Source organism: Lissotriton vulgaris, chromosome 2_1 (genome assembly GCF_964263255.1).
Source record: "Lissotriton vulgaris chromosome 2_1, aLisVul1.2, whole genome shotgun sequence".
Classification (NCBI taxonomy): Eukaryota; Metazoa; Chordata; class Amphibia; order Caudata; family Salamandridae; genus Lissotriton; species Lissotriton vulgaris.
The window spans coordinates 370777378-370791810 of NC_141687.1; the positions used below are offsets into that span (position 1 = coordinate 370777378).

At 43.3% G+C, this 14433-nt stretch overlaps 1 protein-coding gene across 5 annotated transcripts in view; it reads left to right on the forward strand.

Annotated features, from left to right (window-relative positions):
* Positions 1-14433, forward strand: part of LOC147730374 (serine racemase-like) — a 73960-nt gene that overhangs the window by 16906 nt on the left and 42621 nt on the right. For 2 of the 5 annotated variants that reach the window (XR_015308379.1, XM_086955180.1), the window contains exons 1-4: positions 2129-2450; positions 9807-9993; positions 10824-10947; positions 11219-11322. Coding sequence is in view for 4 of the 5 variants with exons in the window: in XM_086955180.1 (XP_086811306.1) it covers positions 9820-9993; positions 10824-10947; positions 11219-11322 (402 nt within the window). In the remaining variant the exon portion in view is untranslated. The other 3 variants (XM_086955179.1, XM_086955181.1, XM_086955178.1) reach the window with 2 other exon arrangements.

Sequence of the window (14433 nt, forward strand, 5' to 3'; positions counted from 1 at the left end):
GTAGGCTCCTCATAGGGGGATTGGCTCTCCCGCAAATTGGTTGGTATTTGGTCGCATTTCAATTTAAAGGCGACCAGAGGCTACTTTAAAAACCGGAGGAGACATCGTGGGGAAGACTGTTGGGCGAAATGGCTATGTTGGAGGGTGGATGTGGCGGAGAAGGCTTTCTATATAAGTTTGGGGCCCGAGAGTTTTAAAGCGAGTACGCCTGAAGGTCCATAAGGTGGCTTTGGTAACTTGGTATAAAGTAAGATGTAGATGGGGAATCTGGTATGACTCAGATTTTGCACCTATATGGGATTCCGCTGGGATACCGCCTTGCCTTAAGGACAGTTTGGCTATACCAATTAAGAGAGCCGGTATTTCTATTTGGTCTGATTTGTTAGATGCAGAAGGAATACATGAGTGGGAGCTACTAAGGGTTAAGATCAGAACCGGTTTTTCAGGTATTTACAACTCGTATCCTGGTTTGTAGCAGAGAAGGGGGATATAACAGGAGATTGGGAAATGGAGAATTACCTTCAATCAGAGCAGCCAAAAAAGAAATAGATTTCTATATGGTATAAGAAGTTTCTGGATGCTTAAGACCTGGAACTCCTACTGCACTTTTCAGTTTGGATTCAATCCCCCCTTGAGCCCAACACTGTAGACCTGTATGAGATTTCTTTGAAACTACTTTATAAATGTATTAAACCAGCCAGCAAAAAGAAAAACATGTTTTCGTTATTAATTGACTTTACTGTACACTGGCCAAGATAGCCAAGTTTGCCCCCAAATGCCCTAAGTGTATGTCTCTCAACGCTAATGACATCCATATCTTCTACGACTGTTCAGAATTAAGAACTTTTTGGAAGGGGTGGGAGACATCATTTGTGGCATTTTTAAAGTTAACATCGAGCTTAACCTTTCATTAGTGTTCTTTGGTGATGATGGTTTGTTCAATCGGAATTCATCACAGATTTATAGTGGGTTGCTGCTTTTTTTGGAGTTACTCGCCCGGAGAGAGATCTGCATGAAGTGGAAAGACCCACAGCCCCCAAAATGTGAGGACTTGCTTAAAGCCACACTTGCTATGGCTCGTTTAGATCAGAATGGAACTGGGGCAAGCTCGACAAACATCTGGCAGCCCTTTATGAGCTGGGGCCGAGACTTGAGATTAATATAATTCGAGGTGGACTCCGACCCCTCCACCCACCCCCAGTCCTATGATTACACCAAGCCATTTCTCAAATGGTGATGGGCAGGTCGACCTAAGCAAGTGCAACAAGCTGCAGGGCGCCCAGTTGGTAATTACGGCTTTTTTACTAAAATCTGCAGAAGCTTAATGGTGAGATGAGGACAAAAAAATTTAAAAAATGACTTACCCTTTGTCTAGGAAATGTCTCCGTGTGATATCTAGGCATAGCACATTGATTAGAAAAAGCAACTTAAAAAGTAATCCAAGAAGTAAGTGTAATATATAAAATAACTGAAAAGTAATTTTTAACTGTTGACGTACCTGTAAATCAATCAAATGCATTTGAACCTGCATTCAACTGTAATTCACTGCATAAACCTTACAAAGTATTATGTCACTTACCTGCAACAGGACTGGCTTCGTTCTAGAAATAAAATAACGAAATAATATTTTTATACAAACAAATTGGTCCGAATTCAGGATTTCAGTGTGTGACATCATTTCTGGCCTAAGTTTGTACAATAAATGCTTAACACTACCCTCTGATAAAGCCTTACTGCTCGTCAACACTGCCACAAATAGAGAGTACAGTATTATCTACTTTTACGACTGCCTACCTTTGGGATTCCACTGGACTCTGTGCACACTATAACTTACTTTTGTATAGTATATATAGAGCCAGTTTCCTACACTTTGCTAGTGCTTGCCATAGTCTTTTATAGAACCCTCCACCTTGGAATCAATATGTTTGCTTGGTCTCAGCCATAGACAATGTGTTTTGCAAACTATTAACTGGAGGGGGCAAATTGAACCAGCGCTTCTGAGGCTCTTAGTTCTCAGCGGGGTCAGGGAGTCCCAGGGATTTTCTAACCGGACAGGCTCCCCTCATAGAATGTGAAAAAATGTGCAACAGTGCAAGCAATAAAGCAGACAGGTAAGTGGCTATTTGATGGGCCACCGTTATCAGCCCTTGACTGCACCAGCTTTGCGTCGCCCAGCTCAAGTCATAAAATACAGCTGTTCCCGGAACTTCGGAATAGACCCGGTTTTGAAAATCGGTCTTGAGAAAAGCTTGCGAGAAAGGAGCAGTGTTGGATTTTGACCTTCAAAAGGAGAACGTGCCTGATTGAAAGCAAGCCGCTGGCACTGAGGACCGGGGAGCTGCTGAGCTTCTGCTGCACCTGGAGGAGTGAGTGCCTCGATTCAGCGGTGGATTCTAGAAAACGGCGCCTGCTTCCAAGACTTGTGACCCAGTGAAGCAACTTCGAGCAAGGTAAACGGGGATACTGGCGTTCGGTGAGGCGGGAGTCTATCGGGTAAGGGCTGTGGGCAGCTTGCTGTTCTCTCCGGCGGTCACCAGTAGTTGTGCCTTCTCAGTCCACGGACTCCACGCTGAACGCCGCACCGAGATTCCAAACCCGGTATTGCTGTATTATTGCTCAAAACGATTACAAAGGGGTCTCTGGTCCTTGTAGTTCGGCTTGAGCGTGAATCACGAGGAAACCATAGAAGAGATTCTGAAAAGGTTCCCGGAGTTTATGACTCCGCTCTCCAAGCAGCACTGGTAACGTTTCATCTCTCCACCTAAATTAATTTTGCGTCAGGAACAAAGTGTGTGTCTATGCTAGGGAGCAATTTGTTACCTTGTAACAACCTGATAACGACTTCAGAACACTTACCAAATTAATCTGTGGGACGGGACGCTCTGAAATATTCCTTGGAATAAAGGTTTACGCTTGAATGGTTTCCGGAATGTTCGGCCACTATTTCTGATTAGCACTGAACGACTCTCACAATTTGTGGTCTCCATTTTTGAACAGCATTGGCAATGTTGTAAAACAACCAAAGCGGTCACGCTCAATCTCTACATTTAATAAGCATTTAAAATGCATTAACAGTTGGCATTAACGGGACAAGGAATTAAACACATCTTTCAGACCAATGCGTGTGATACTGTGTGGTGGGTTGAAGGACGCTGTTCTGCCCTGCCAAAACTTGCCGTAAATCCGACGCTCCAGTAAACCCACACCTGCCGCAAGTGAGGGGGATGATATTATTTATTATATATTATTTGTTTGTCTGCTGAATATACATTCGGCATAGGCTGTCCCAAAACGTCACAACCTAGGCTTACCGATACATAGATAAAATGAATACGAGAAAATCCCTTTCAGGACAGGGTGTGGTAGGATTTCTTGATGTTTTTTTGCTACGAGCTGAGTCAGCCCTTATCCATGAAATCGCCCTTATGGAGCGAAGACTGTCCCTGGAACCAAAACTCCCCCAGGGACCGCTCGTTCTGCTGGAGGCTACTAACTGATAGTCATGAAAGTATTTCCCCCACCGGGGTAATGACTAGCAACACCACTAACGAAAGGGATAGTGTTGTGTTGAAGGATACAAATGCTAAAATCAGAATAAACACTAGGGGACAGAAGAGCAAGCCCAATCAGGGGTCAAGTTCCCCCACCCAGACCAAGAAAAGAAAGGGGCAGGGCCAAACCAAGCTTACTCTTCCAGCACCGAAGAGAGGGCGCCAAAATAGAACTACGAGGGAGGAGACAGAGGAGGTGGCTACCGTAATTAATCCCGCCAATTTAACACTCCCCACAAGTCCTACCACTTCCATACAGGGCACAACAAGTAGCGACTTCTGGGAAAAATTGGGAGGGCTGGTTACAACCGTATTAGAACCCCTATTTCAAAACCTAAATCAAATTGAAGTGTGCATTGACACACTCAAACGGATGCAGCAGCCTCTGTCGAGTCAGCCAGGCCCGTTGATCAGCCAGCACCCAGTGATTAATTCTTGCCACTGTCGTTGTACCACCAAAGATTCACGTATAACTGTGGTTGATAGGCCTTCGCAATCAGGACTTCCAAACCCTGGTCTCGAGAACACATTGCAATCAGGCCGTCTAGTTCCCCCGCACACAAGTCAGAGTCAGGCAGGAATGTCTATTGTGCACCATAAACCGCAGCCCAAAAGTTCCATCCAGGAACGTCTATTAAATATACAAAATGAACCTTTAAATAATAGACCTAGATATGGAAACTCATGGGAATCACTAAGATAGTCGGACAAGATAAAGCATTGCACATACCAAGCAGCACATCCGTCACAAACACCCTACACCTTCCACCGGAAGCAACTCCCTACACAATTGTGCTATCCAATGTCCCCAAGTTGCCTGATGGCACTAATGAACACTGGTCCTCTGTTAGAAACAAAGCACTTTCCCTGCTCAGTTCGAGATCAGGATTATCCTCCCCACTCTTCGCTGAATTTAAAATGGCCAGACGGGTTGGTTGGATAGGCAGCTCCAAGAAGTTGCTAGGGGATGACTGTGTGGTGTTATATTATGAGTCACCCAACCTTTTCAATTACTACTCGACAGAGTAGGGAACTGGTCAGTCGACCAAACAGGGATTCACATTTTACCCTTGGGATTCTTTTACAAGCCTCCTAGCCAGAAGCCGCCACCACTTAGAACGGACGGGGGTGCGGGCTGGAACCAACGTAGATTTTAACATCCCAGTGTACAATCAATATGCGGCCCTTAGTTTTATGGAGGATATAGATTGACTGGAATTATCTAAGGTTGAACCACACGCGAGAAGGGCAGAAAATAGAGGCCTTGATATCCCCATGCTTCATATGCCGGGAGTAGGAGAGGGTAGGGGAGATAGCAGGAATAAATGAATTGAGACATCGGTAAAATCTCCTCCTAATAAAATTGCAGAGTTACCACCGAAGAGTCAAAATGTTCAACAGCTGGTGAACCAACCTCCAATAACTGCTGAGGCTTATCAGTCCCCAGCCAGGGGTGTTCACTGGCCAGAGGATAGGGAATCTGAAAATTGTAGTAACCCCACAAACCTCTCACCGAAGATCAAAATGATATCATGGAATGTGGCAGGTCTCCGCTCAAAAATATAAAACCCAGAGTGGTGTGCCCTTATCCAAGACTCAGATATATGTATGTTGCAGAAAACCTGAGCCAGGGAGACAATCCAAAGACCCGGCTACGCAACCTACACTATACCCGCCATATCTGGGCGGAAGGGCAGACCATCTGGGGGACTTACCACTTGGGTTGCTACACTCTTGGGTTGTACGGGGAAGCAGGTGGAGACCTCTTCTAGTGACATTCAATGTGTTCTCCTGAGCTCCCCAGCCAGGCCGAGGTTAGTGCTCATTAACGTATACTCACGGCCAACCGGAAACGGGCAAGAATTCTCCACCCTAGATAAATTATCACCTTTCATATCCACAGTCATTGACTATGACATAGTGATTTTGGCTGGTGATTTCAATTGTCAGTATGAGCCATTGAGGGACCTAGAGGCTGACGTACCCAACGATGAGGATCTGCACTGGGCCATCCCAGTGGCCAATGCCCAGCCAGTATGACCATGGACACCATTAGTTGTCCAACTGAACTCCCTCACACTGAAATACTCGTTTGGGGCATGTAATTGGTGTTTCAACAGTGACAGTCCAGCAAATTTAACCTATAACAGGTTGGGTTCCCCTTCAATCCGTGATTACATTATGGGGAATACTAAATCCTGGCATCAGTTGGCCAACTTTAAGATAGCTACGAGATTTGAAAGTGGCCATAATGCTTTAATCTTAGAAATTGACTCTCCATATTCTGCAGAAGCCCTTAAGGACCAACCGTTGAAAACAGCAGGGTCAGTTCTCACTAGATGCAGTAGGAGAGTAAGATGGGGCATACTTTGCGAATCTCAAGATAGACCATCTTTACTCTATCAAACAATCTTGCAATATCTGGAGGTTGCAATTCAACTAGGTGAGTCCAGAGATTCTGTCTGCACCCTCAGTAAAATAGCAGAAAATCATCAAGGATTAGTGGTGGCTCTAGCGGACAGCTTTGTAAAAATAATACAAGTAAAGACAGGCAGTGCTCCCAGACATCCTTGGTACAGTGCCAAATGCCGCAAGACTAAGACAAACCTGCTGACAGCGATCAAAAGTAATGATAAGCTGGCGATAAAGAGCTACAGGATACTATATAAACTCGAAATCAAACAAGCAAAAAAGGAGTGGGAATTGGAAAAGTGGGACAGTCTGAGAGATATTCTAAACAGGAGGGACATGAGGACATTTTGGAAACTAATAAGCTCAGACACAATGGAGGATAAACACACCTTTGAACCAAACTTGGGCGCTGAGGTCTGGAGGGCACACTTTCAGTCACTGTAATCCAGGGAAGAGGGTGCCCTTGAGCAAGCCAAAATTTTCGCTTCTCTGCCACATCTAGTCAGTTCAAACACTCTGGCAATTTCTCTAAAAGAGGTTACGGCCGCAATTGCCTGAGTAATACCTGCTAAGGCTCCGGGGCTCGATAAGATCCCTGGAGACCTTTACCGAAATGAATCTAATGTCTGGGCTCCTTATCTCGGGAGCATATTTAACGCTCTACTACAGGGAATTGAGATCCCCATCACATGGCGAGGGGCTAAAATTATCCCTATTTACAAGAAGGGCTCACCCCTCCTTCCTGCAAATTATCGGCTGATTAGCCTCATCTATGTAGCACAAAAAATCTTCGCCCGAGTGCTTCTGGACCGTTTGCAGAATTGGATGGAGGAGTTTTCTATCCTTACCCCCTATCAGGCCGGTTTTCGTACTAAAACATCCACAATTTATCACGTTTTCAGGTTGCAACTATTGCACTGGAAAACAGTAGTCTTGGAGGGTGGCAGTCTCTATATGATTTTTGTGGAATTGAAATCAGCCTTTGATTTAGTCCCCAGAGAAAAATTATGGGCTATTCTACATGAGTTAGGATTGCCTCCCTATTTATGTGAGATTCTGAAAAGACTGCATGTGAACAACTATGCCCAAATTAGATTTGGAAAAAATGGAGAACTCACTGATCGCATACCCATAGAGAGAGGTGTGAGACAGGGGTGTGTTTTAGTCCCTACCCTTTTTTGTCTCTTTATAAATGGCCTAGTTGAAGCTTTGGCAGCCGGAGGGGATCTAGATGTACCAAAACTAGCAGGCCGCAAGGTATCTGCCTTGATGTTCACAGACGATACCCTCCTGTTGTCAAAATCACCGATGGGTATTCATAGGGCAAAAAGTATTTTTTACCTATTTTGTAAGAACAGGGGCCTAGAAATAAATACCCAGAAAACTAAATGTATGGTGTTCAATGCAGGCCACTCTAAGCGTCCCAACCCACAACTATCCTGAGAATCTTTAGAGAAAGTCACTGTCTGTGACTATTTGGGCCTAACCCTCAACAAGAACATGGAGTGGGGTGACCAAACCAGGAAGGTTTGTCTTAAGCTGACGCAAACGTCAGGGGGCCTCGCGAAACAGCAGAGGAAGTGTGAGTGTAAGATGCTGGGGCCGGTGCTGGAAATTTACAAGGTGCAAGCTAGAGGGGCTGCTTTGTACGGAGCCGAGTTATGGGGCCATAGGCCGACCGAACAACTTGCAAGGATTGAAAATTCTTTCCTTAGACAGTTGGTGGGCCTTCCTAAAAGCACTCCTTTAACCCCGCTCCGAATGGACTTGGGCGTAAGCCCAATGGCACAGAAGGTAGCACTCAGACCCCTTCTTTACTGGCGCCGATTATGGAGCACCCCAGTGCTATCCATGTACAAGGAGGGAAGTGGCTAATCACAGGGTGGCAAGCAAAATCTCCTGGCTCACCCACATTAAGAATTCCTTTGTAGCCATTGGAATGGGAGACTTATGGAATAGCCCAGAAGAAAGTTCTTGGGTTACACCAAGAAAAGTCCTGATAAAAAACTTTAAGGACTATCACTTAAATTTACTCCAGAGGGGCCTCAGGACAGGTACACCTACTACATCTTTCCTAGATGTAAAATTCTCATACCTCCTAGAACCTAGCATCGACAATATACATCCCCTTCTAGTTAAAAAAACTCTACATGCAGTTTAGGCATGGCGTACTCCCCTTACATGCTGTCACCTATAAGTGGGGGGTAGCCAGATGAAAGCTTGCCCGTCTTGCAAAAACTGTACTGAGACTGACTTGCATGTGTTATTTTTTTGCCCTACCTACAAGGCAATAAGGGCTCGTTGGCTAAGACAGCTTTGCAGGAACCTTGGAACCTCCCACTGCCTACATGCCTATAGAATTCTGAAATACAACACTGGCATGCTAATTGTTTACTTTGTGTCCCATTATCTTTTTTGAACGTGGTGTGCTCGGCGTGCAGTTCTAAGGAAAGTACAAGCTTAAACTGCCCATTCCCCGTACTTTCCAAAGACCACGGACATCTCATTTTATTTGCTTCGAATTCTTAATTCATTTGACTTTATTTTTTATGATGAGATACTTATTGCCTAGCAAACTTGTTAATCTTTTATCTTTTTAATTTTATCAGCTGTTTATATTCATGTGTATATAAACATTTCTATATTGATAAATTGCAATGAATTTGAAAATGTTTTATATGTGCTTTTATGGTCTTGTGAGGCCGAAATAAAGTATCTTTTGAATTGACTTGTTATACATCTTTTAATTGAATATGGCAACTGCAGAGTATTGAAGGGATGTCACTAGCTCATAAAAATAATCCAGATAAAAAACTAAAGACAAACTAAAGGGGTCCATGTCTCGTGCAGCACCCCAGCCATCTTCTTGAACCATCGTGTAGCACCTTCCCATGCTCGAATCACCCCAAGCGGTACAAAAGGGGGTGGTGATGGACGGAGCATCTGAACCAATCTAACACTCACACCCAGTTAACAGATCTGGGTTTAATCCATCACCGTTCTTTAGCCCACTCTGCCACCCCAGTTCAGACATGGCCATATGCAAATCAGTCTGACCCTGTGCCTCATGGGAACAGTCCAGCCCGAACTGCCAAGCCATGCCTTCCCTGGACCTGATTCAAGCTTCCTAGGACCGGTTTCTAGCATTTCAGCCGTCTTCAGCCAGGCTTTCTTGAATCCAGTGGCAAAGTGAGCAATGGACTCACGTTTGAGCATACCCTGCCAATTTATGGCGAACAAAGCGGTACAAAAGGGGGTGGTGATGGACGGAGCATCTGAACCAATCAAACACTCACACCCAGTCAACAGATCTGGGTTTAATCCATCGCCGTTCTTTAGCCCACTCTGCCACCCCAGTTCAGACATGGCCATATGCAAATCAGTCTGACCCTGTGCCTCATGGGAACAGTCCAGCCCGAACTGCCAAGCCATGCCTTTCCCTGGACCGGATTCAAGCTTCCCAGGACCGGTTTCTGGCATTTCAGCCGTCTTCAGCCCGGCTTGCTTGAATCCAGTGGCAAAGTGAGCAAGGGAATCACGTCTGAGCATACCCTGCCAACTTATGGCGAACAAAGCGGTACAAACAGTTAGAAACACCTCTACTCCAGCTTCCAGACATTTGGTTGGCTTACAAAGCAAATTTCCAACCCAGCCTGTCACCCGCCCCCCCCATCCAGACCAATATTCCTTCTTTACAGAGACTGGACCCCATTCTTTTGGCAAATGCTTGAATAGGACCCATTGTCCTCCCAGCAGGCTAGTACTTTAAACTGGCAGCACAGGTGGCATTGCTGAACTCTGTAAAGCACCTGAAATAAATAAACTCTCTATTTTCCTTTTTAGCTCTACCTACCACATGAATATGGACTCCCCGTTTTGCATCTCATTTAAGGATGTGGAAGAAGCTCACACATATCTCCAGGACAAGGTTCATTTGACTCCAGTTTTGACCAGCTCGAGCCTGAATCGGACCACAGGCCGCAACCTCTTCTTCAAGTGTGAAATCTTCCAGAAGACAGGATCATTCAAGGTAAGCATTGAGGAGGTTAGGCACAAGCAAAGGAAGACTCAAGAACAACAGTATTGACATTGCGACTAACGGAAGTAATGCTCTTGCAACAAAGTATGTCCAAACAACCATGACAGCAAAGACACAAGATAGACAGACTTGGGACTCTGGGTAGGAATCAAGGAGAACAAGCTCTGAATCCAAGAAAAAACGAATAGGGGACAGGCCTTGCTATACACAAACCTTCTCAGAGGACCTGCCCTAGTATTAATTAAAAAAAAGAAGACCGGTTCTGGCACCAATATAAGATAAAGGAGGGGTGACTCTGCCATCAACGTGAGACTCAAATGTGAGCACCTGTCATAAAAAAGATTAAAGGCTTACCATCTCTGGCATCAAGGTACGACTCCTGACTGTAATACTGACATCATCACCCTCTAGCAAATACCTTAACCACAAATCACCAAACACCTAAGTGGAGGTTTTTTCTTAGGAGTCCAGTGCCTTTGAAAACCAAACAGGACTATTTTACCCCACCCATTCACCTATCCTAAAAACACTTGAAAGTGTTTCTGTACTCTGGTCTCTTTTATCTATTCCCTAATCCTGGACCCCTTACCTGTGCCTGTCTCCATTAGCTCTGCCCCAGTCCACTCTGGACACTTCATCTGTACACCACTCCCCTTCCCTATAATAAGCCTCTGCAAGTGCCCTGTTGTTCATCTCCTGAGCCCTGGTTCCATTCATTCTTAGCTCATTGGTCTTCTCTATTCCTTTATCCCATTTTGGTAGCACTGGTAGAAGCAGATATATTTGCACTCCCAAATGTTATTGTACTTTGTTTTTTCCAGATCCGAGGGGCTTTGAATGCAGTTAGAAGTCTTTCTGCTGGAGGAGAAGGAAAGCCAAAGGCTGTTGTGACTCACAGCAGCGGGAACCACGGACAGGCTCTTGCCCTGGCAGCAAAAATGTCAGGTTGGACCACGTGCATCTTTAAAATAATTTACATGGACAAGAGAAGTGTAAACAGAGCAGCTGTAGAGAGGAGAAGAATTATTGTAAATACAAAGGAAGCACTGAAGTCTATAGTTTATACTGTTGCAGCTGACGTGGGCATAGGTGCATCAGATGAGCATGGGGGCACACTATCTGCAGGGAAAGGCTATGCTAGAAGCACATGGCAATCCGTATCAGATGCAAATATCTGTCATAATTCATAGTTGATTTCAGGCCTTTTCCATTCTAGGGATTCCTTCATACGTCGTGGTTCCAAGCACAGCACCATCCTGTAAGAAGGCGGCAATCTTGGGTTACGGAGCGCAGGTGGTGGAATGTGAGCCAAACGATGAGGTAGCTGACAAAGCAATAGGCATTTTTGTGTACGAGTACTGGGTTGTGTATGATATGCCATCAAAATAAGTACAATTATTCTTTGTAATCATTGACTTGTCAACTTTAACTTGCCAAGCCCTGTAGTCCTCTGCATCCCCCTCAATTCACAGACTGACACAATTGATTACTGTATGAATGTTTGTAGTCAGTGGCGGCTTTTGGTAAATGATGCTTCCATGCAAGTTAACCATCCTGTTGTTAGAGAGAGTAGTGTTATGCATTTTACAACCACAGTTCTCTTTCTTAAGATCAACCCTACGTTGACACTTGGTCAATATGGGTTAAAAAAACTACATGCATTGATAAAGCCAATAGATCGAGCCTAATCAAGAGCTTTTGGCTTTGTTAATGTCTTTCAGCTATGTTATTCAGCAGAATGACTGCTGTTCAGAATGGATGAAAGGTAGGGAAAAAAGTGCTATGACGTGGCCCGCAAAGGCTGGATCATAGTGTTTTTTTCTGGTAGGACAGGGTTGGTGATAGTGCTTTATATTATGGCGAGATGGGGCAGAAGAAAGCAACAACGGTTGGAAGGGGAAGCGACGGGTGAGACTGTGCAAGCAACAAATGGTGAAATGTAAAAAAACAAACGCAAGGACCTGGCCGGTGCTGCCCGCATCAGTGTATTTTTTTCTGTTGGGAGAAGGGTAGTGGAGGCAAGGGAATGCGCTAATAGAATCAAGGTATTGTGCTAACAGATTCAAAGTCCAACAGATTTCAAGGTGAATCATTGACAGAAATAAAGCAGTGTGCCAAAAGATACACAGTACAGCAGCAGATGAAAGGTGCAACACTAACAGTTTAGTGTTCAAAATATTTTATTGAATTTTGTAATAGATCGACAACACAAAACATAGCACCGAACTAGGCACTTATACAAGATCATTAATAATAGTAACAGTGAAATAACAGTACCTATATACAGAGATTCAAAACTTCTGTAATATATAAGAAATATGAATTGTAATGAAAAATTAAAAGGACGGAATATAGATTATCATCAATGTAAAAACTGAGAACAGAGCTACTATTGATAACCATACAAAACTTTATAAATATGGAAATAAATAAAGCAGTTAAAAGGAATTAATTAAGCATGGGTAGTTATATAGTGATTAATTGATTTCCAAAATCTATAATATACAGAACTATTATGAATAACACCAGATAAAGATAGGCTAGCACCTCTTCTAGTAAAAACTATCCATGACCACCATGTAAGCACTGATAATGAGGTAGAATCTTTCCAACTAGCCGTAATAGATTTAAAGACTGCTAAAATTAGAAAATCAAAGTGTTTAGATTCAAGACCGGACATATTCATAGAAAGAACTGCAGATTTACAAATCAAAGTAGTTTATGAAATTGGTTCAGAAAAATGTAATATATGTTTGATAACATTCCAAACTTCCTTCCAAAATTGAAATACAATATTACATTCATAAAGCATATGTTTTAACAAACCTGCATGTAATTTACAATGCCAGCAAATAGGAGAAGGTAAAAGCTTAGCTGGAATAACTTTAAAGGAGTCCATAAACAAGCAAACAAAACGTACGAATTGGTTTGACATATTGACACAGGAAGCCATCCTGCCTGAAACCCCATATAACCAGATTTTCTGCCAAATATCTTGCGATAATGATAATTCTTTACTCCCGAAGTTAGAAAACATACCAATATTACTCCCTTGAAAATGATACATCTTCTCCTAGATTAAGGATACAGCACAAGGGGAGGTAGTCACTGTTTGAATATAAACTTCTATGTCAGAAGCATTATTTGAGGGAATATTATCAGAAAAGGAATCTAAAATAGAATTACATAGGAGGTCATATTTGAAATTTTTTAAAGAAGGTAAACCAAATTTTGTTCCAATTCTTTAAATGAGAGAAATGCAATTATTATGATATATGTCTGTAAGAAAGAAAATACCATTCATTATCCAGGCCTTTCAAAACTGTACGGTTCTGGAAAGTTTTAACTGTGGATTATACAACAATGATATTTTCAAGGTATGGGAGACAGAAGATTGAAATAACAAATCCTAAATCATGTAAGATCAGTTTAGTGGATTTAAAAATAAGATTTATTAAGTAATATTAATGTATTAGACATTGTTATTAAAGCAGGGAAAAGGAAATGGTGTTATTGACCCTTATTAGGTTATTGACCCTTATTAGGTTTCGCCTGCGTAGCCTGCGCATGCACAGTCCCGCTGGCGAGATCTAATGATATTGAGGAGCTTTCACTAGCGGGCTTTAAGCCCCACCCCTCTTTCCCATTGGCCAGCTTCACCGTTTATACTAAACGGTGGCCAGCCATAGGGAAAGAGCTCATCCTGACGTATAGTTTTCTCTTTTTGAGCCGTCCCACTTGGACAGGCTCGTCTGACTTTCTTCTGCCGTAAAAAGTCTGTTATCTTTATGGGGACAAATACTTTGGGCTGGCTGCCTTACAACCAAGCAGCACACAAACAGTGTACAAATATTATATGAACAGTATATTAGTATTACATTAGGGAGTGCACAGATAAGAAAAACATTTATGCCAAACACATGGCCCCATAAAGATAAAAAACGTTTTACCGCAGGAGGAAAGCAGGCCATCCAAATGGGACGGCACAAAAAGAGAAATCTATATGTCATGGTGAGTGCTTGTTTTTGTATCTCCTCCTCCTCATGGGAATCATCCTGTGCCTCTGCTCTGCCTCGGTAAGAGCAGATAGAAGTAGCAGCACGCCGAGCTAAGAGCAACAAGATCACTTTACCAGTGAGACGACACAAATTCCTAACGAGTCGTCTGTTCCAGCGCCACATTCTCTGTGACCAGAAACGAAGATTAGACATACAAATACTCAGTACACACAACCGGGAATAGTTTCTGTGGCACACAATTTTTTCTGAAGTCTTCTCTTAAGGGGCGGAAGTGGCAGTACACCTCTTTAAACTGGCAGATCTTTACTATTCATGTGCTTTTTCGCTTCCTCCTTTCATTGATTTAAATAGAGAATCGCAAACTATGAAGGATTTACAGAGTTTTTTAAAGGCCCTCTGGTCGATGGTGGGA